The sequence below is a fragment of the Hemicordylus capensis genome, chromosome 1 (assembly GCF_027244095.1).
Source record: "Hemicordylus capensis ecotype Gifberg chromosome 1, rHemCap1.1.pri, whole genome shotgun sequence".
Lineage (NCBI taxonomy): Eukaryota > Metazoa > Chordata > Lepidosauria > Squamata > Cordylidae > Hemicordylus > Hemicordylus capensis.
The window spans coordinates 246,815,514-246,838,378 of record NC_069657.1 but is presented as its reverse complement, the minus strand read 5'-3'; the positions used below and the strand labels follow the sequence as shown (position 1 = coordinate 246,838,378).

Here is a 22,865-nt window from a genome sequence, read left to right as displayed (position 1 = left end):
TCAAACTCCAGCTTGGGGTAGCCCAACAGGGGGAGGTTCACCTTAAGGAAGACCAGCTGCTCCACCAGACCAGGGTCCAAGCGGGAGCGAGAGGGTGTCACCACGTCCCCGGCACGTGAAAACACCCGCTTGCTCTGGACACTGGGTTGGGGGGCAGGAGAGGAGGCGCACAGCAACCACCGCCAGGTCCGGCCAGACTTGGCGGTGGGTCGCCCAGACTGTGCGCAGTCCACGCCGTCTTCCTCCACAGGCTCCTCCAAGTACTGCACAATGCATTGCTCAGCACTGGAGGGGGGCCTGGCAGGTCGAGCCTCCCGTATACCAGGCATGGCGCCATAGCAGAATCGCTGAAACCACTGGGTGGATTTCAAGTCAGTAGCAACTGGCTGCTGCGATGGCACCGCCTGGGATGCCGTGCTGCTGGACTGGGAAGAGGGAGGGGAAGGGGAAGCTGACGCCGGCTGGCCACCCATGCTGTTGCTGGGTGTGGGTTGGGCGGCAGGGGCCGCCCCCGCACCACTACCAACATCCTGGTCTCTGTGGGCCCTAGCGGCCTCCTCCTCCCTAACCTTCTGTACCAGGATGCACCTCCACCTGGGCAATTCGTCTGCACTCACGGCATTGCCCTTGAGGGCTGGGTGACAGAGACAAGCGAGGACATACTCCTCCCTGTCTCCCAGCACAGCAATGAGCCACCTGTCAACCCCAGACTTCAGCCTCCCATCCAGAGCACAACCCTCTGGCGTGGTCAGAGAAATCTGGAGTTCACCCATCCGCCTTTCAAGACCCATAGCTGTGGGCAGCGCCTGGCTCAAGGGAGTGGTGTCGCCACACAAGCCATTCATGGCAAGCTGGAAGGGCTGGAGTGCCGACACCGCCTCGGACATCTGCTTCCACTCTGTGTTCGAGAGGTTGCAGACATCCAAGGACTCGTCCCTCGCCAGGGCAACAAGGGCTCTCTCCTGCTCCAACAGGCGCTGGAACAGGAGGAAGGTGGAGTTCCACCACGTCTCAACATCCATAGGGATGAGATGGCGAGGAAGCCCAAGGTCATCCTGCTTGTGGCGAAGCAGTCTCCTGGACTTCTCGCTGCAGTGGAAGTGGGCGGCCAGCTTGCGAGACTTCTCAACAAGCGTGACCATGGCAGTAACAGCACCTGTGATGGGGCGGCCCCTCTCCTGGGCCACCCTCAGCTCCTTAAGGCCGAGGCATCCCTGACGGTCAGAAGGAGCGTGTGTGCCATGCACCGTATGTTCACACAGCCCATGACTGTCTCGACAGCGGCGGTAACGTTGGCTCCATTGTCTGTGACAATGAAGCCGCGGGACAGGGGTGGACACCCGCCAATCCACTCCTCTATCTGGCAGTCGAGTACGGCCGCCACCTCCTCCCCGGTGTGCCTCGTGTCCATCGTCCTCATGTGCAGGACGGCCAACCTGTGCCGTAGCGCAGCGGGAGCCGCGCAGGACCCAGAAGCATCACCCAAGGAGGTCCCCTCACTCTCCGGTCCCCACCAGTGGGCAGTGAGAGCCAGGAAAGCAGCGTGCATCCCACTGACACTGGTCCAGAGGTCAGTCGTGAAATGCACGCTGGTGCCCGCCGAAGCCGCACGCAGCCCAGCCAACACGAGCTCCCTGCACTTGCGGTACAGGGAGGGGACCACGTTCCGGCTGAACGTGGTCCTTGAGGAGATGTGGTAATCGGGAGCCAGGTACTGGATTATCCGGTGGAAGCCGGAGTTCTCGACCACCTGAAACGGCTGGTCATCGGTGGAAATCATCTCCCCTATGAGGCGGGTGAGTTGATGATGGTCCACGCGAACAGTACGCTGGCTGCCCGACGACTGCGTCCACCGCTGGACTGGCAGTGTACCCTGCCTTTGGGCTGGCACACTGCCGCTGTCCGCCCTAGTGGCAAATGCACAAGGCGCACTAGTGCTGCCAGCCTGTCCCCTGAGACCTGGGTGGTGATGCTCAATGTGTCTCCACATGGGCGTCGTACCCAGGTGCCCAGGGTCCCTTCCACGGCTGACCTGCATCCTGCAGTGGACACAGCGGGCATGGAATGTGGCATCTTGAGGGACCTCAAAATGCGCCCATACACCACTGCCCTTGGCCTCCTGCGCCCTGGGCGCTGTCCTAGGCCGTTTCTCGTGGGGTGACTGCAGTCTGGGGGGGGGCAGCCGCCCCTGCCTGCCCACTGCTGCCACCCAACCCGCCCCTTCCACCCTCCACACCAGAGGAAGGGCCCGGCTCCACTGGCAGAGGAGAGGCGGGCCTCTCCTCCACCAGCTCGCCAGTCCGCTCCCCACCAGTGTCGGGCTTCACGAGGGGGGGCCCCACTGAGCGGTGAAAGGGCTGGGGGAAGGGGCCCCAGAGGGAGGGAGAACCTGGCTGCACAGTCCTCACCGCCCTCTACCTGCTCTTCCACATCCTCAGTCTCCTCCACCACAACAACTGGCGGTACCTCAGCAGCACCTGGTGCCGCCGAGGAGGGACCCGCCACAGCCCTAGTTCGAGTGCCCATGCCCGTGCCGCGATTGCCGGCAGCAGGCGGAGGGAAATGAATCCTGCGCACCAAACTTGTACCTGGGGCAAAGTATTCTCCAATGGGGAGGACCGGGGTGTCCTCAGGCTCCCCGCATCCTCTCTGTCTCCGAGTTTCCGCAGGCGCACCCTGCTCCTGGCCTCTCCCACGTCCTCTGCCTGGCAACCTAGCGCGAGCCCTGCCCGCCACACGGCGCTCAGACATTCTTATCTAGGAGGAGGGAGACTTTAAGAGTAAGGCCAGAAAGGGGCAAAAAAGTAATTTGGAGGGGGTTGAAAGGGGCAAAAAAACCACAATTGATTTGGAGCCAGCGGGGGGGGGGGGGAGGCTGTTTTGAAAAAGTAAGCCAATTAGGGGGGAAAGGATGGAAGACTTTTTGATATGGGGGGGAGCCAATTGAAGTGAGGGGGAGGGTGACCTTTTAAAATTTGGGTGTCAAGCCAATTGGGGGTAGATGGGTCTGGGGGAGGTTGTTTTTAAAAATTGGGGATTAAAGGGTGGACCCCTGGTGTGGGTGGCACGGGCAGTTGGGTGGAGTAGTTGTGGTGTGGGTGGCAAGTTTTTTTTTATTTTGGGGGAGAGTGGATGGGGGGAGGGCACAGCACCTACCGGGGGGGGGGGACGCAATCAAAGCTTGGGCACCTGCAGATCAAAGGAGGAATCCCTTATTTAGTGAACTGAATGGTATGGTTCTGGGGGGTGGTTTTCAAATGCTGTGGGGGGAGCATCATCACCAAACTTGCAATGCAACCTATTTATTGACTTTAAAACCAGAACACAGAACCCACCCACTGTGACTCTGCCTTCCCGAATGCCATGGCAACTTGGCAAGCAAGCAGCAACAAACACTTGATGGAAGCATGGTTGGAACATCATCAACACATATCTTTCAAAGATTACTAGAATGACCCCAGGAAGGAAACCCTTCTTTGGCAAACTGATGATGCCAGCCTATAGGAACTTTCACTGACACAAAACCCAAATTGCACTTCACTTGCACAGAGAGAGAGAAGAGAACCCACCCACTCACTCTGTCTGCCGCCCAAGGCAAGCAAGCAGGCATCAACTTGGCAGCATGAACATCATCATAGATATCTTCCGAACATAATGACCTGGGGACGGTGTGGTGGTGTGTTGGGTGACCTGTTAAAATAGCACCTCACCTGCATGCAATGCAACAACACACAGCAGCAATTTCTTCATCAAGCAACAAGACACAAGTCACAACATTACATCTCCAAGGGTCCCTCCCCACACACCCTCCTCCCCCCACACAACCCAAATGCATTTCAAAATAGGGGTGTCCCTATTTAAAACCGCCAACTAGGGAGAGAAAGGGGGCAACAAAAGGTGCACAATTGCACACGGACTAACCCCTCTTCTTCCGGTCCTTCTCCTGCCGCTCACTGCTGGTCATGGATGCGCCGCCGCCAGCCAGCCACCCTGGGCTGGGACACAACAGGGCAGCCGCACGAGGCACAGGCAACCGGGGTAGGTCAACGATGGAGGGGCAGAAGTGAGGAGACAACACTATTTGTGTCGCTCAACTCACCCCCAATCAGAGACAAATGAAATCAACCAAAAACTTTAAAAAGAAAAAAAACTGATGGCAGCCTCCAGGTGAGGTCAGAGGTAGGATACTGTGTGGCTGCAGCTGTGGGAGGAAGTGGAAGAAGTGAAGGGGATAGGGGAGCAGAGAGAAAAAGAGAGAGAGAAAAGAGGGGGGGCGAGAGACAAAGAGAAAGAGAGAAGAGAGAGAGAAGAGAGAGAGAGAGAAGAGTGCAGCAGGGAGGGGGGATTCAGGTGTGGGGGGAGGACAGCAGCAGCAGCAGTCCCAAGAGGTGGGAGCCGAGGGTGTGTTGGTTGGTTGGGGGGCTAGTGTGTGGCAAGGGGTCTGGGGTATGTAGAAGGAGTCAGGGGCAAGCAGAAGAAGAGGTGGTGGGGGCATAGGGTGTGTTGGTTGGTTGGGGGGCTAGTGTGTGGCAAGGGGTGTTGGGGGAAGGGGAGGGGGCAACAAACAGCAAAGGAGAAAGTAGAACAACTTGGGCGGGCGGGCAGCAAGGATGTGGAGAAGGCTGACTGAATGTGGGGGGAGGAACTGGGCTGGGTCTGGGGTCAGGGAGGAGTGAGGGTGGGGGGAACAGGCAGGGAGGGAGGTGGGGGGGAGCAAATAAAGTGATATATCAATCAGGGGGAACACAAGCCAAAAAGTTTAAAACCTAATATTTTTTCTAAACCAATGAATAATATAATAAAACCACCAGCAGAAAAAACTCAGGCGGGGGTGGGGGTGGGGAGGGGGAACCAAGCACAGACAGAGGCCCACTAAACCAAACAGAGACAATTAAAAAATTGCTGCAATAATATTAATAATAAGGAGTCAAGGACTGCAAAGCAAAGTCTGCACAAAAAAAGCTGAACTCGGGCGGGCAGGCAGCAGGGATGTGGAGAAGGCTGACTGAATGGGAGGGGGGAGGAACTGGGCTGGGTTTGGGGTCAGGGAGGAGTGAGGGTGGGGGGAACAGGCAGGGAGGGAGGAGGAGGGGAGCAAATAAAGCGATATATCAATCAGGGGGAACACAAGCCAAAAAGTTTAAAACCCAATATTCTTTCTAAACCAATGAATAATATAATAAAACCACCAGCAGAAAAAACTTGGGCAGGGGTGGGGGGTGGGGAGGGGGAACCAAACACAGACAGAGGCCCACTAAACCAAACAGAGACAATTAAAAAAATGCTGCAATAATATTAATAAGGACTGCAAAGCAAAGTCTGCACAAAAAAAGCTGAACTCGGGCGGGCAGCAGCAAGGGTGAGAAGGCTGGATGGGGTGGGGTGGGTGGGATGGGTTTGGTTTGGGCTTCTAGATGGGAGGGGCAAGTTAGGAGCAGGGGGGCCACAAAGAACAAGGAGCAATAATCTGAACAATCAACAACAAATGCAAAAGTTGAATACACTGAATGAAAAACCAATATCAAGCAAAAGCAAATTGGGCAATTCTCGGGGGGGGGGAGGAGGAGCACACAACCAACCACCAAAAGAGAACCAAAATTGATTATATGGGACAACAACAAAAACTGGCTATAATAACAACAGAAGCCTCTCGGGGGTGGGGGGGGTGGGGAACCAACTCAGCAGGGCAGCAGAAACAAACAAAATGCAAGTACCAGTTAACAAAAAGCAATCAAAGCAGCAAGCAAAGCAATATATAAATGAAACCAATGGAATGCAATGAAAATCAAAAAGTTGAACAAAAACAAGGCAAGGCACAAAGAGCAATTATAAACAGAACTTTTAAAGCAATGAATCAATGCAGTGGGTGGGAGTGGGGGAGGGTAGGCCCAAGGGATGAGAAGGGAGAGGAGGGGGGGAGGAAAGCAGGACAGACAAAGAAACAGGGAAATTTGGGGAAACTTTAAAAAAAGATAAAGTAAGTAAAGAGAAGAGACAGACAGAGACAGACACACTGACACAGAGAGTCACAGAGAGGGCAGGTGGACAAAAGATTAGAAGGTAGCACACAACAACAAAGAGAGACACAGGACACACAGTCAGGGACTCACAGACACCAGCAGCAAGGAGCAAGCAAAGTCTCAGTTGATCCCACAACTGCAGCCAAAGAGAAGTTTCTAGGCAAGAGGCTTGGGTTTATATAGGTTTGAAATTCCCTCCTTTTGGAGCCCCCACCTTTGCACTCCCCCCACGGCCAACAGGGTGCCAGCTCTCAACAGTACACAGCCAAGCAGCCTACCAGAGCAAAAGGACTCATTCTGGCCAATCAAGGGATCAATAACGCAGCCTATGCAATGCCTGAAAATAGACTCACAAAATGGATGCCAGGAGCTAAACTTTCAGGAATGAGCCACAAAATGGAGGACACACTTCTAACTTAAAATAAAGACTCTAGACACTCAATAGAAGGCAATGGGACATCCGAACCGGTTCGGAAAATCCAAACCGGTTCGGATCTGAACTGGCCCGGATTCGGTCTGGATCCGGACCGAAATGGGCCCGATTCGGTCCGGATTCGAACCTCCGAATCCGAAGCGGTTCGGATCCAAACCGCACATCCCGACTGGGAACAGCCTATATTCTGTGACTATATCTATAATAACAACAAGAACAGTACTGATAACAAAATTCTGACATCCCAGGTCCTTGGGAAGGACTCGATGTCTGGATAAAACAAACCAGTCAATAACACCTGTCTGACTGTGTAAATAAATAAATAAATAAAATAATAATCATATTTCAGGTGCTGCATGTGCAATCTCTCTCTATATATATCTTTCTCTTTCTTCCTCAAATTTGTACACCGCCCCAAACTTTCATCTCTTGTCTTGTGTAGTAATTTCCACAGGAAGGGATGCATCAGTTGGTCTCGCACTTTCATGCAGTTAGAAGAAATCATCAAGTGTGCCAGGTTAGCTGATGACATTTAAACATGCCAACCTGAGGATCTCAGAAATGCAAAATCTGTTTCTTGCACATCCCTAGCTCTTATCTCTAGGAGGGAAGCTTAGATTGCCACTGAGTGCACTGGTATGTACTGAACAACCTCATTTCAACTAGCATGAAAACTTATCACTTGACTCTCTGGCCTTTACGTTTACATAAGTTCACATCTGGTTGTAGTCTCATGAGGGATGATTTGCATCAGGTTACTCCATCCTCAGCATATAAGGCTCGACTTGATGATCAGAACTGGTTTTTATGTTTTCTTTTGTTGAATTCCAGTTGTCAAAACAGTATGGCTCCATCTTCAGTGTCCAAATGGGACTCAAGAAAGTGGTAGTACTGACAGGATATGAGACGGTCAAGGAGGCATTGGTGAACCAGGCAGATGCATTTGCTGAGAGGCCCTTCAACTCGATGCTTGCCAAAATTTCCAAGGGCCATGGTGAGGTCCTTCCTTCTGCATAGGAGTCTGTGTTGCTTGCACTCATGAACAGGAATGGAAAATCAAGATGCCCACAAGAAGTTATTGTGGACATTTAGTTCCCCCTTAGCTCCCCCCGCCTTTTTTTGGCATTCTGTAAAATTGTGGGTATAACTGTAGCCTGAGAGTAACTTTGCAGTTTTTCAAACAGCTTATACAGAAAGATATCTCTCTGCAACAGTGGCAGCATTCTTACAATGATGGCAATCCAGGTTAAATAATTAACCAGGATCGCTAAGCCCTACAGAGCTGATTGTGAGAAACCAGAAGTTCCAGACAATCCTGGTCAAACTACTGTGTTAAATTGCATTTAGCCAGGACAGGTCACCAGGATCTGATCTCTCGGATCTGTCCTGGTTAAATGTGGCCTAACCACCGCTGTTTGACCAGGATTGTCCCGGAAATCCACAAATCAGACTTTTCCCATCAGTTGGTAAACCTACTTGGGAGCTACACATGGTTACCAATGAACTCAAGGGGATACTCTTGCATAAATCAAACCAGAGATTGTTCTGGGCAAATGCTTTCCCATGCCACCTTCACTCCCTCCTTGCCATCTACAGCATAAGGCTTAGGGAGTTAGAGAGCAGAAAGAAGTTGCATTATATCATTTATCATAGGATCTGAAGAACCTCCAACTAGAAAAGTCTCAGAGAAATGGAGAAAGATTATGGTGACCACACTGAGTGGTTGGAGATTAAAGAATCAGCAGAAAAGATAAAAGCCCTATTCAGACATTTTTAAAAGAGAGTGAATACAGCCTTTGTGAGTACAGCCTCACAAAGTGCACTGGACGTCCTGCTGCAGTGCATCGCTCATTTATTTATTTATCATATTTATCTAGTGCCCGATATCAGTAGCAGCCGGTACAGGTGTCACGGGGGGCGGGGGAGAGTGTGGAGAGAGGCACCTTTGGGAGTAAATTAGTAGGTGCTTATCTCCATTACTGCTCCACCTGAATGCTGCTTGGAGCAGTGGCACACTGCCCAGCCCTCTGTGGTGGAGGATCAGCTCCACCACCTCTGCACATGAGTAGAGGCCATTTCCTGGCCACTCAAAAGGCCTCCCGCAGCCGAATGGCGGTAGTGATGCACCTAGGTAATTTTGGCATCCAGACCTGAAGACAAGAACCCCCGCCCCCATCACAAGCCCCCCCTCTTAAAGTATATAGTTTTTTCCAAGGTTTTTTTTTTTTAAAGAAAAAAGAAAGAAACCTGAATTTAGGGGGGCCTCCAAAAGTCCAGGAAGTCCTTCTCAGAAGCCTGCCACTGCCTGAGTGTGCTGATTTTTCCCCATAATTGCAGCCATCACGTACATGCCCAGCAGGTGGGGGGGTGAGCTGAGCAGGCCTCCCCGCCCCCCGTGTGGAAGCGAGGGCAGTGGGCAGAGTGGCCTGCGACGCTCGATTCCTACTGTGCAGGCGTGCTGCAGGCGTGCTGGAGCACCTCACAGTTCTCAAGGGCCGCTGGGCAGGACAGACAGGCCTGCCCCGCTGCCACATGGGGGGAGGCCTGCTCAGCATGGCTCACTCCGTGCCCCACCCTGTGCACATGGCAGATACTATCATGGAAAAAATCAGCAAGGCGGGGCAGGCACAGGAGCCCCCCCCCCAGACCTTTGGAGGCCCCATTGGACCAAGGGGGACATGGTCCAGCACCCCGAGCGCCAGGTGCCTCTGAGTGACAGAGCTGATCCCATGCTGCAGCAGGTGCTGTGTACTAAACTGCTGCTCTGAGCAGCTCTCGGGGCAGTGGTAGTGGAGGTATACTAATTTACTCTTAAAGGTCCCTCTCACCACACCTCCGGCAGCACCTGCACCATATATATATATCCTGAGATAGATAGATAGATAGATAGATAGATAGATAGATAGATAGATAGATACACACACACACACATATATATATACACATACATATATATATGAGAACATATACATATATACTGCCCGATATCAGTGGATTTATCCTATTGCCTGTTACGGGGTAAAGCAAAACAGGCTGTAATTCAGGACACTGTTAAGGAGGGCCAAACATCATACTCACCCCCTTATTTTTCCTAGGAATGAATGGCTGCCACAGGGGGAAACAAAGTGGTACCTAAAGGCATATTATTGCACTGAGGGAAAACTACTCCACCACCTCTGACACTTGTAGCCCAACCTGAGCTGAGAGGGACCATGAAGGAGCCACAATGTGTCTCTCGCCACAGGTCCACGTTGTGTTCTCCCTCCATTCCCCACAGTGTACAGGGCCTCCTTCCACCCATCACAAAACATGCTACAGTAACTTCTCAGAGGCTACGCAGATCTGAGTCTGGTTGGTGCCTGCATAGGAGACCTCTTGGCAGGACTATAGCCATGTTTGCGTGGGCCCTGGGATGGGACCAAAGGTGGAGATTGGCCCTTGCCCCTTCACCTTTTTCTTCAGAGAGGAGTGAAAGGGGGAGGGCAAAAAGCAAGCTGTCACCCACCCACTTAACCCCCCTCCTTCAGGTTCCCAGGGACATTTGCTCCTCCATTGTTCAATTGTAGACACATCGCTGTACCCGAGAGCCTTAGGAATGCTACCCTGACTTCCATGTGGGAAAGGTGGGATCTGAATATAATCGAAAGAACTTAGAATAATCTGACATTCAATGTTGCTCCCCTACCTCTTAATCAGGTCTCGTTTTTGCTCATGGTGAAAACTGGAAAGTCATGAGGCGGTTTACATTGACCACGTTACGGGACTATGGGATGGGCAAGAGGACTATTGAAGACAAAATTGTTGAAGAGTGCCATTTCCTAATAAGGAAATTTGAGACTTATGAAGGTAGGTTGGTGTTTCCTTCTGGCACTCGAGAGCAGAATTATGTTCCAATAATTTAAAGTTGCAGATAATGTTTTCTCACATATCCCCAACGCCAAGAAATGTAACTCTCAAGGTTTCCTGGGGAGAAGTAATGACTATTAAAGTAGTCTATGCCAGTAGTGTGCAGATGTATCTCAAGGGTACCTGTGACATTTAAACGATTACTAGCACGTCTTAGCCAAAACAACCCCAAATACACCAACAATAAAGTCATTCACACATTGAGCCGGGTCTCATGATTGGTGAGATCCAGTTTGGTGAGATGAGCGAGGAGTCCGCTCGCCCTGCAGACGATCTGGGCAGGAGCTGGCGATCTGGGCGAGACCTGGGTGACGGAGTCGGCAGGGGCTGGAGGGAGAGGGGGCCGATTGCTCTCCGGAAGCTCCAGCATGCCCTGCACGAGCACACAGGGCATGCTGGTGAGATCCCCGGAGCCGGGAGGCGGCTTTTCACCTCCCCTCCGGGGGTCTCCTCATGAGTAGCCACGGTGCGGAGCCACGGCGCGGCTACTCACGATCTTTAAAACCAGGTTTGCAGAGTGCTCGTTCTGCAAACCTGGTTTTAGGGCAGGGCTACTTATGCAGGTTACCTGCCTAGGAACCACAGGGCTGATTCACACAATGGGGCGAAATCAAGCTAGCCTCCACTAGCCCGATTTCACCCCATTGTGTGAATAGCCTCATTGTGTTGTACATGTTTCTAAATGTTTTCATATGAATGGTTCTACAAGCATTCATGTTAACAATCAACATGGGGACTTCTCCCCTCAAAAACGAACACATCACTTCTAAATGTGTGAATAACTGTGCACAGGTTAACAATTCTGTGTGAAGTGTATACAAACTGTATGCACATTGAACACAAAGTATGGATTGGACTGATTTCTAAGACGAAGGGAGACTAAACATAGACAGGATGACATGGGGATCTTAAGACCGTGAAGAGTAACTTTCATAGTGATACTATTTCCATAATGTGTATTTCCTCTAAATATTTCTGTTTCATTTTAATATCTTGCACAGGAAAACCATTTGAAATTAAGACAATCATGAATGCTTCTGTTTCCAATATTATTGTGTCCATATTACTTGGCAAGCGATTTGAATATGAAGACCCCACATTCTTAAGACTGCTGCAGTTGATCAATGAAAATATCCAGCTTTTGGGAACTCCCTCAGTCCTGGTAACCAATAGTTAATTTTAAACTTGCTAAAACACTTGGCTGTAATTCCAGAGCATGACGAGTAGGTAGGGCTGTGCATATTTTGTGCATTCCACAGAATAACTTTGTATCTTGTATATTCCATGTGTTACAGGAGGTGTCATGGTTCCGTGGTAAAGCGTATGCTTTGCGTGCAAAGGGTTAATTTCCAACTTGCAAGTGAAACAATCTCAGCTCTGCTGCCCGTGTGATACAACCCTGAGTTCTCGAAGAGCTGAGACTGGTCAGATCATACAGCCTAGGTGAACCTGTGATCTGATTCAATATAAGGCAGCTTCATGAATCATGTGTTCCCATGATTCACTGAATAAACACAGAACCCCGTGGCTGGTACAAAACCAATTGTTCCAAGGAACTTGCTCATTCAATTTTGTAGGGAAATCATGTGCTAGTCACCCCACAACTGTACCACTGCAGAACAGAGGAGAGTGAGCATATGTTGGATGCTTCCCCTATGTAAAAACCTCATGTAAAAATGGTCTCACATGAGAGAGAGAGAGAGCATCTAGCCTATTCTTCACCCCACCCACCCAGGCTTGCACACCTTGTTTCCCTGTCACAAAATTCCCCTCCTCCACTCTCTAGTCCTCAGTTTCAAAAGACTGAAAACATGCTGAAGGTTCAGAAAAGAAGTACAGCTTTTAGGAGGGCTTCAGATGGTTCAAGAGAAGAATGTCACTGCCTTCAGTAGTTACTCATCCCACTGCTATAGGGAGAGTCTATCATTCAGTGAGAGAACCTATGCTTTCCATGCAGATGATCCCAGCTTCAGTCCCTTGCATCTACAGATAGGGCACGACACTCAGTCAGGATAGAGAATACGGAGTGAAATGAACCTGGCACCTTCCTATAAACTTGTCATTCATGGCTTCAATATTTAGATTTGTCATGTAATGCCCTGCTAACTTGGCGAAGAGGCACCTTTTAACGTGGTGATTCTCTTTATTTAGAAGGGGGAGAGTAACTGGCCCTATTCACCCCAGCACAGTACCTCCAGTGACTGTTGCTGGTGTGTATCTTATGTTTCTTTTTAGTTTGTGAGCCCTTTGGGGACAGGGAGCCATCTTAGTTATTCATTATTTCTCTGTGTAAACTGCCCTTAGCCACTTTTGGAAGGGCGGTATAGAAATTGAATAAATTAATAATAATAATAATAATAATAATAATAATAATAATAATAATTGGGAAGGACTCGATGTCTGTATAAAACAAACCAGTCAATAACACCTGTCTTACTGTGTAAATAAATAAATAAATAAATAATAGAAATAGAAATAGAAAAAATAACAAAACACAAAGATCTACAAATTGAAATTGAAAGGCTGTGGCATAAAAAGGCCAAAATAATCCCAGTGGTAATTGGCACCCTGAGTGCAATTCCAAAAGACCTTGAAGAGCAACTCAACGCCATAGGGGCCACCGAAATCACTATCAGCCAATTACAAAAAGCAACTTTACCGGAAACAGCCTATATTCTGCAACGATATCTATAATAATAACGGCAACAACATTGATGATAAAATTCAGCCATCCCAGGTCCTTGGGAAGGACTCGATGTCTGGATAAAACCAACCAGTCAATAACACCTGCCTGACTATGTAAACAAGAAATAATAATGTTCAAGCTTAAAAGCAAGTGTTCACTGACAAATTGATGAGTTATTTCCCTTTCCCTGACTCCATTTTCTGTCAAACTATTTCCCACAAAAAGGATATTTGTTCCTTGAGACAGATTATATTCTGCTTTGTGCATAATCTCCATAGCCTTCTGTCCACAAACCTCTTTTCCTTCTCCAATTATTCTTTTAAAAATCTTAAGATTCCAGAAGTCTTGTTCTTTGAAAAGGAGGATTTTGGGCATGAACATAAATTTCATGAGAGAGCCAGCATGGTGTAGTGGTTAGAGTGCTGGACTAGGACCGGGGAGACCCGAGTTGAAATCCCCATTCAGCCATGAAACTAGCTGAGTGACTCTGGGCCAGTCACTTCTCTCTCAGCCTAACCTACTTCACAGGGTTGTTGTTAAAGAGAAACTCAAGTATGTAGTACACCGCTCTGGGCTCCTTGGAGGAAGAGCGGGATATAAATGTAATAATAATAATAATGATAATGATAATAATAATAATAATAAATGTAAGAAGCTGTTGTGAAGTATTTGTTCCCTTTCCTCCCTCTTTGGCCTGAACTATGCAGTGGATGTAGACAGTAGATGAAGACTGATCAGATTTCAGGATGCCAAATCAACTTTTTTCAGCCAATGCACCAGGGCTAAAGCAAAAGGTTTTTTGGTCAGCAGAATGTCTTGACCTTCCCACTTGCAGCCACGTATAATGTCGCTGCTTCTGCACTTGCAAACAGCCAGCCAGAAGGAAAGGCCTGCAGTAGACCAAAGTGGGTGTGGCTCACAGCAATCCTTCTTCGGCTGGATACACCAGCAACACTGTAACTGTCTTTGCAGTTCCTGCAGTTGCACCATTAATCTAAGAATGACATTCACTCTTATAATGGATCTTTTTCATTGCTGCCCATGGGACTACATGGTTCTTAATACATTCATTTTTATAGCTGATAAGAAGAACCCCAACCCCACCGCCGCCACCACCACCACACTCAGAGTAACACTGCTGGATTGCAGCCTTAGCCTCTATTTTTATTTTATTTTATTTATTTTTTATTTTTTATTTTTTATTTGCAATATGCACATAATAACATATAACAGTAACATAATAACACAGTACATTTAACAATCATGTTTACCAAACATCCCAAGAAAATCCAGAATCAAATCTAGTACTGTTAATATAACAAATATAAACTGCCCAAATACGGTGAAACTGTGGTTCTACTCTCACAGCCTGCATTAATCTGATCTTATCAGTGATATTTTCTAAAAGCGCAGTTGACCACACCTTAGTATACCATTGCTCAATTGTTAATTGATCCAAATATTTCCATTGTTGAACAATTTGTGTTTTTTCTGCCAAAATTTAAAGAATTACCAGTTCCAAATTTTTCACTTGGCCTTATTTCCTACAAAAATATGTAATAACCCTAATTCTGGAGAACACTCAGTGTTTCATTTTGTTATAATTCTTATTTCTCCAAATATTTTCTACCAAAAACAAACCACCTTCTCACAGGACCACCACATATGAAAAAATGTTCCCTTTTTCTTACACCCCCTGTAACACTGAGCAGAATAATTATGAGAGATATATGCTAATTTTACTGGCGTTAAATGCCACCGATGTAAGATCTTCCATTGTAATTCTTGTATGGAAGCAGACAGGAATCCCCCAGACTTCCATAATGATTGCCATTTACTCTCTTCTATAGGACTTCCCAAGTCCATTTCCCAAAAATCATTCAAAACTCTTGGAGGGTCCCCGATTTCTAATTGTAACAATCAAATATAAATTTTGGAGACAATCCCCTTTGGCTGATCCTGATACAACAAAATTCCTTTTAAAAACATAAGTGATTGAGATACTGAATTTACTATCTCCTTATTACTCAAAATAGATTTTATTTGAAACCAAAATAACCATGGTATTTGATAACCTATCTTGTACTCAATCTGTTCCCTATTAAATAACCCATCCCCATTATAAAAAATCTCTAAATCTACATCACCTATATTTCCCCAATAAATCCAGCTGAGTCAACATATATTTATTACCAAGGTCAACATAAATCTTCAAGAGTGTTAATGGGGAGATAGTTCCCATCAACTCCTTATATCTTTTCCTCCATATCAGGAACATAGCTTTAGTAAATAAATGATTAATCTTGACTATCTTTGGGGGGGAAATGTACAAAAAGGAACTTGTATTGAAAAACCATCTGCCTCTTGTGCATTCCCTATTTGGACCCACTGTTTAGTTGAATCTTCTAGTATAAATGGTATCATATGTCCAAGGTGTGCTGCTTGATAATATAGTCTTAAATTTGGAATTCCCCAACCTTCCTTTTTCTGTGGTCTGTATACAATCTTCCGATTAATCCGCAATTTCTTAGAGCTTAGCCTCTAATGAACATTCACAAAACAAAGTTTCAGGTGTATTAAGTAATCCTTCAGTGTCGTTATTTATTCTTCTCTAGAATATGAACAAAGCTATTTTGATAAAATTGCTTTGAGATGTCCACCTGGTAACATCATGTACTGTTGAACCCTCTTAATATATCTTGTTCTTTGTCTTTCTTTTCAGCTGTATAACCTGTTTCCTGCTCTTGGCTTTCTTTCTGGAGCTCACAAGACGCTCCTTAATAACAGAGATGAATTTCAAGCCTTTGTAACTGCCACCTTCATAGAACACCTCAAAGATTTGGATGAAAATGACCAGAGAAGCTTTATTGATTCATTTCTTATCCGACAGCAAGAGGTAATGGAGACTTTTAAATATGGCATTGATTGCATTGCAGTTGTCTCATTGTGGTTTCAAAGCATGTGTGCATGATGTGGATGCACATGCTGTTCCCAAGAAATCTAAAGAAAAAGCAACCACACAAATTAGGCTAGCAAGCATTTCCAAACATCTAGCAATCCTTAACATAGATAGATAGATAGATAGATAGATAGATAGATAGATAGATAGATAGATAGATAGATAGATAGAATTTATGTATGGAACACATTTTATACCACCCCATAAATATACAAGTTCCTAGGTGGTTCACATGTTGCAGATAGTGATGTGCCTAAATACACTTTTCTGGGTTCTTGTCTGGGTCCTTATATTAAGAATAACCAGACACAGGAGAAACTTTTATAAGGCTTTTATTAGCTCTACTGCAGTCACTCAGAGCTGGTGCCAACCGATTCATACCTTGTTGGGACCCTGAATTACAATTTCAATAGGTCTTTATACCTTAGCATAGTGCTTACACAGCTCGAATAAACACCTGTCACACAACAATGAGAAAACAGGATATGTCTTATCAACATGAGCCACAGACTTCTGTTTCCTAACTTAAGACATCACTTTATCTTTACAAAGTTCTAAACTTCTGCTAACGTAAACACATTAGCTAAGCACTTACACAATTTTCACCTTTTGTGGATTCAAATACATCAGTCCCCCCTTTCATTTGATTATACCCTGAAACGTCAGGTTGATTAAGATGAGAATACAGCATTGTAGGATTCTACTGAATCCGTGTAGGAGATTAAAAAAAAGAAAAACATATAGGCAACAATTGAATACTACAGCAAAATAAAACACACAATATTACAATACCTATAATTACTACAAATAAACTTCTAAGCCAACTAAGATCAGGTAACCAATTTGTTAACCATTTCCATAAATCTAAAGGCTCTTGATGTGCAATATTATGAAGAACTTGCAAAGTTTGTTTCAAAATACAAAACTGTTTTCAACCATTTCTTTGTTTTTGTTAACATAATAACAAAAATTTTCTCCAATCACAAGAAATATTAATTATTGCCTTCTTCAATTCTGCTACTCCTAAGGTGGGGATTATGATTCTCCACGCTTGTTGGAACCCAGTATTTCTTTTCACTATTGGATTTTCCAGCGTCTCCTTCTCTTCCCTTTTTAACCAGTGGACAAAACTGCTCAACTCGAGTTAACCACCCCCCTTACACTTGCATTTATTTATTTATTTATTTATTTATTTTTGCATTTATATACCGCCTTTCGTTAAAAAGATAACCCCAAGGCGGTTTACAAAAGTTAAAAACATACAATAAAAAGACAATAAAAACATCATGTTAAAAATATAAAAACATAAAAACAGGCATAAAAACAATACAACAAATACAACAAATAAAAACACAAAGAAGCTGCAGTAGAAAACGATCATGTAAAAGCCTGGGTAAAAAGCCAAGTCTTTAAAAGCTTTCTAAAGCCGTGATGGAGTCCGAGGAATGAATGGCCACTGGGAGAGCATTCCAGAGTCTGGGGGCAGCAACAGAGAAGGCCCTGTCCCGAGTGCACGACAGCCGGGCCTCCCTCATTGTCGGCACCCGGAGCAGGGCCCCCTCAGATGTCCTTGTCAAGCGGGCAGCAACCCGTGGGAGCAGGTGGTCCCTCAGATACCCCGGGCCCAAACCGTTTAGGGCTTTAAAGGTCAAAACCAGCACCTTGAATTGGACCCGGAAACGAACCAGCAGCCAGTGCAGCTCTTTCAAAATGGGGGTGATATGTTCCCAACGGGCAGCTCCGGATAAAACCCTCGCTGCCGCGTTTTGCACTAGCTGCAGTTTCCGGATATTCTTCAAGGGCAGCCCCACGTAGAGCGCGTTACAGTAATCCAGCCGCGACGTGACTAAGGCGTGGGTAACCGTGGCCAGGTAGAGGTAGCAGGTAAAACAAACATGGGTAGAGGTAGCAGGTAAAACAAACAACTCAGCAGACAAGCATACACAGTCATGATTACAAATTTTCCCATGGTTCAATCTCCTTTTGCCCTTTAGAACAGAGTCTTTAACCCGTTGAGGGGGTTCAACTTCTCACTGTTCTGGGGTCTCCTTCTTAGCAGGGTCTTGGTTACCCTGGCCATCCTCTGTCTCAGGCTTCTCCTTTTCCTCCGCTTCCTCTGGAAACCGGACTCTGGTATGATGGATCCAACTCTTTTGACCTGCTGTTAGCTATCAGGCATTTTTCCTCTACCACAGGATAGCAACAGATGGGCGCACTGTCACCATTGGGCTGGACTGGAAACACAAATGGAGACCTCCCTCATGCAGTTGTTGCTGATGGTGGACTGCTGGTCCTTCTTCTGGGTCAGGGTTGATGTCCTCTGGAGACCCCCTTTGGATTCTTCCCTTACACTTGACCATTGTTTGGGTGACTAACAGAACCTGGAGAGGACCCTGCTTACTGAGAGAAAAAGATGGGCATACAAGACATCAATTCCTTCCTCCCTGAAGGGACAGTATCCTGGAATCAGAATGGGCTAACCAACATTCCCCAAAAGTGGAAGGTCACAACCTTCCTTAGGTCTAGTTATCAAGGCCAGCAACACAAGTAAAACCTGAGGCCACTCCAAATTGGTCATTTGGCATTATTTTTATTATTATTTCCACTTATGTTTTTGTTTCCCTGCTTGCCCTTGCTTCCCAAAGTCCAAAACAGGGGATAATGTCCTCATTTGGGGCTTATAGCAATTGTTGTGGCTGTGTTATAGGAAGGGAAGGCTCCACCCGATGAGCAATCCTGGGCAGGAGGCAAAAAGCCATAGAAGTCAAAAGAAATGATGTTCACGTTCACCCCCCTTGTGGGTTGGTGACTTTTAAACTCTGGCAGATCAAACATAATCTTATCACTCAAAAGGCCACACATAAACTCCAGCACTTGAATTTCACAAAGTCTTTTTGTGTGGAACTGCTGATCAAATCCTGCTCCCCTGTCGCCTCATACAGTCTCTTTTATCTACCTCTTCTTTCAAGATATCCAGAGTGATGTACTACATACTTATGTTTCTTCTCACAACAACCCTTCAAAGCAGGCCAGGTCGTTTAAGTGGCTGGCTCAGTGTCACCCAGCAAGTGTCATGTGTTGAATGAGGATTTTGAACTCGGGTCTCCCCGGTCCTAGTCCAGCACTCTAACCACTATACCACACTGGCTCTCAGCATACTTACAGACTTCTGTTAGGGCAATCAATCTCCATCCAGTGTATCTGACTCCATAAAAGGGTGATTCGTCAGTGTTCCAGCTCTCCGTCTTCAGCCTCATCACTAGCAAGCTTGGTAGGGCAACAATATCCTCATAAAAACCTATAAAAGAAACAGTCCTTGCCCCAAACAAAAATACTATACCTCGTTGAAATTGGATTAAATATCTTTCGCGAGGTCTAAAGTCTCATGAAACAAACAGGCTTCTGTGGTAAAATATGTTATCAGAAAAATTGTCCATAATCTTGCAGCGGGGTGAAGCCTGTGATAAATACAAGTTATTATCAAGTCTCTAATCAGGAACTGTGAAAACAAAGTATGTGTTTAACAGTAGCACACAGAAAGCTAGATCCTTTTAAAGCTGGGAAGTCCTTCAGGTGAAAGCAAACTGGTACCTGGGAACTCCCTGACACTTGGTATGATTGGCTACGGGAGTGGCATCTGGATTTCAAAAGTTCTTTGCAGAGGCAAAGCAGGGCTGGTTGTGAAAAAATTTCAAATTTAAGCCTTTGACCATTTTATAGTGGCTCTCAGTGTACATGGTAACAAAAATATTACAAAGATATAGAAACCCCTAGTATTTACAACTCATTTTATCAGCTTGTGTTTACAACTCTTTTTATCCATTTCACTTAAAACCTTTCTTTTCTCTTTCTCACTCTCCCACAATTTACTGACATCCCTTCATACCATAAAAAGCTTAAGCAAGGTTAACTGTAGGGGGGAAAGAATCTAAGAGCCCCTCCTGTACAAAGGTGGGTGTGAGACTGGGAAGGTGCTACAGTTCCCCTCTTTTCTTGCTAATAAGTTGTCTAATGCCCAACAAAAGTAGTTTCATTCCATAAATGATTACATGCAATAAGTATTATTACATGATCCTCATAACCAAAATTTTCCTACACATTGTGAAAAATTACCCAATTTATCCAATTTATCCAATACAGTTTTTGCTCTATAATATCCTTGTATACTTGAATTCCACATTCCCGTGCTATAACAACAGAAACATGTAAACATTAAAATGCATCTTTCTCCATGGAGTCATAATTGCCTCCTGTCCATGTATTTCAAATAGAGCATGAACATATCGAAGCCACCAATTTACTGAGCATTGTTTTCTTATCATACATAATACAAAACAAAGCAGGATTATCTTTCCCGGATTCACCTGAAAAATAAATCACAAGGTTTCGCATGTGCACAGATCACACAATTGATCTGGGGGGAGTTCATTCTCTTTGCAGGGTATCCATATGCCTTGGCTTTTATAGAGACTCCCTCTTTCTCATTACTTTATCAATAACTGAACAGACTGATGACAATACCAAAACCCAAAATAAACAAGAGATCAATTTAAAGGGGTTCAGCTGAGTTACAACATTTGGGACCTTAGAATCCATTTCTAATTTTCTACTACTATTATGAATAATCACTGAGATATGCAACATCTTTATGCATGAACATTGCTAATCCAGTATTTCTGGTTCTACCTGTAGACAGTTCAAGAGTTAATTCGCCCTATTTCAACTTTAAGAGAAACACAATCATTTACAGAAGAATTATTCAGTATATGACCAAGGTGTTACCCATCTTCAGAGCATAAAAGCTCCTTTTTGCCTCCTCCTGAAAGTGCTTTCAAAGAACACAACCCCATACAAAAAGTTACAAACAAAAATCCTGAGTGTTTACAGAAAGCGGCCATAAACATACCCTGCACAGTATTAAACTATTCCCTGCAGCTAATTTTCTTACATTTAATCTTAATGGTGTAATATGCTTTAAAAACTCTTGATAACAAGCTCAATGAATTAGAGTAGGTTGCAAACTGGGGTTCTCAACTAGCTTTTCCTGTGACTGGCTGATATCTAACTAGAAGTTTGGCTGGGTTCCCAAAGATTTTATTAAAACAGGGGAAGAGGAAAAGACTCCTACTTTCCCCAAGACTCACATACCATGAATAAAGCATAGGAATTACACGTTTTACATTTAGCTACAATAAGAAGGAACACGGTGGTCAAAACTCCCTTTTCTTTCCAATTTTCCAAAACCATATACACCTTAAACGTGTCTAAAACCCGCATTCAAGAGTCAATAGAATAAACAGCTGCCCACTGTAAACTGCATGTGTTATGCAAAGCAAAAGGATGCCCGTGTTTGCCCACAAGCACACTTAAGTCTTAGCACAGGGCAGCCTATGAGTAATTGAATGCTACAGGCTTTTTCCTCCGCCTGTCTGAGACCATTTTAACTCGTATCTTTGCGCTTAACCCTTCATATAAGTTATACATTTTTTCAAATCTGGTCCCCCCCCCCTTTTTTTTCTTTCTTTTTCCTTTTCTTTTTGTTAGGACAGAACAAATGACACAACACCAAGACAAAACACACTCTTAAATGGTAAAACCTTACACATTCTGCTCTTCATATGAAACAATCTCTCTATCTCTCTCCATACTTCCCAAGACAGAGTCCTTTGTCCTCTTTCTCAAACAAGTAAAAGGGTTTCTCATAATTTGGAAATGCTAGTGTAGGTGCAGAAACTAATAAAGATTCCAAGTTTACCCAAGCATCTCATGCCTTTTCTGTCCAAGACAGATTGTGGGGTTGCATAGTTAGATCATGCAACGGTTGAGCTATTTGGCTACAACCAGGAATCCATTGTCTACAAAAACCATCCATGCCAAGTAAAGAACATAACTCCTTATCAGTAGTGGTATGCCTCATTCCCACAGTCGTATACATTCTCTTTGGCAATAAGCTCTTAGCATCTTGTGACAACAGGAGTTCGATATAATTTACTTCAGATTTGACCCACCGAGCCTTCGGCTTTGAGGCTTTTCAAACCTGCTCGTGCCAAATGGGTCAAAAGAGAAACAGTGAAGTACTCGTTGGCCTTTTTATCCACTGTAGCCAAAAACAGATCATCAATAAACTGCAATAAGAATAATCTTGGGCAGAATATGGTGTTGGGGTATCCATGATATCTGTATTAGTAAAGGGAACATGTATCAATCAGGGACCCATTTAATCAACAGACATCATTAATCCCATAGGAGTTAAACCACATTGTTTACACATTTCAGGTTTTTGCCCACAAACTCCTAAAACCACCAGCATATTCATATTCAGAAAATTTTCCCATATTTGTACAAAAACATAACAAAGCTAAAAACACATTATAATCCAAATTACCTTCTGCAGGCGACCTTCTTTTATCCTCCAACTCATATTGTGGCCAAACATTTTGACAAAGAAACACAAGGCGTTTTGAACGCAAATCACTCCACAACATAACTTTAAAATTCTTTAACAAACATCCTAATGAAGAGGGACCCTTAGGCTTACTCTGCCCTTTACCCATTGCTTTTACTAATTCTGGCGAGATGTATCTCCCAGATTTCTCTTATCTATGGCTCTCACTGGTCCTGGCGAGACGTATCTCCCAGGTTACCTTGGCCCTTACTGGTTCTGGCGAGACGTATCTCCCAGTTTTCACTCATGTAAGGTAGTACGTACTGTTTAAGCCAGCCTTTTTCACTTCACACAAATGGTCCCATCACAGCCTGTTTCTCCTTTTATTTTGGATGTTGAGACATCAGATCGACGATCACCAGGTACAAGATAGCAGTCCTCCCTTCAAATAGCAAGGGTGCGTGCTGGACTCCACT

The 22,865-nt window shown here is 45.6% G+C and overlaps 1 protein-coding gene across 1 annotated transcript in view; it reads left to right on the top strand.

The window, feature by feature from the left end:
- LOC128340878 (cytochrome P450 2K4-like) overlaps positions 1-22,865 on the top strand; it is a 54,350-nt gene that overhangs the window by 11,457 nt on the left and 20,028 nt on the right. The window contains exons 2-5 of the mRNA XM_053286661.1: positions 7,285-7,447; positions 10,150-10,299; positions 11,361-11,521; positions 15,768-15,941. Coding sequence (XP_053142636.1) covers positions 7,285-7,447; positions 10,150-10,299; positions 11,361-11,521; positions 15,768-15,941 — 648 coding nt within the window. The remainder of the gene's footprint in view (positions 1-7,284; positions 7,448-10,149; positions 10,300-11,360; positions 11,522-15,767; positions 15,942-22,865) is intronic.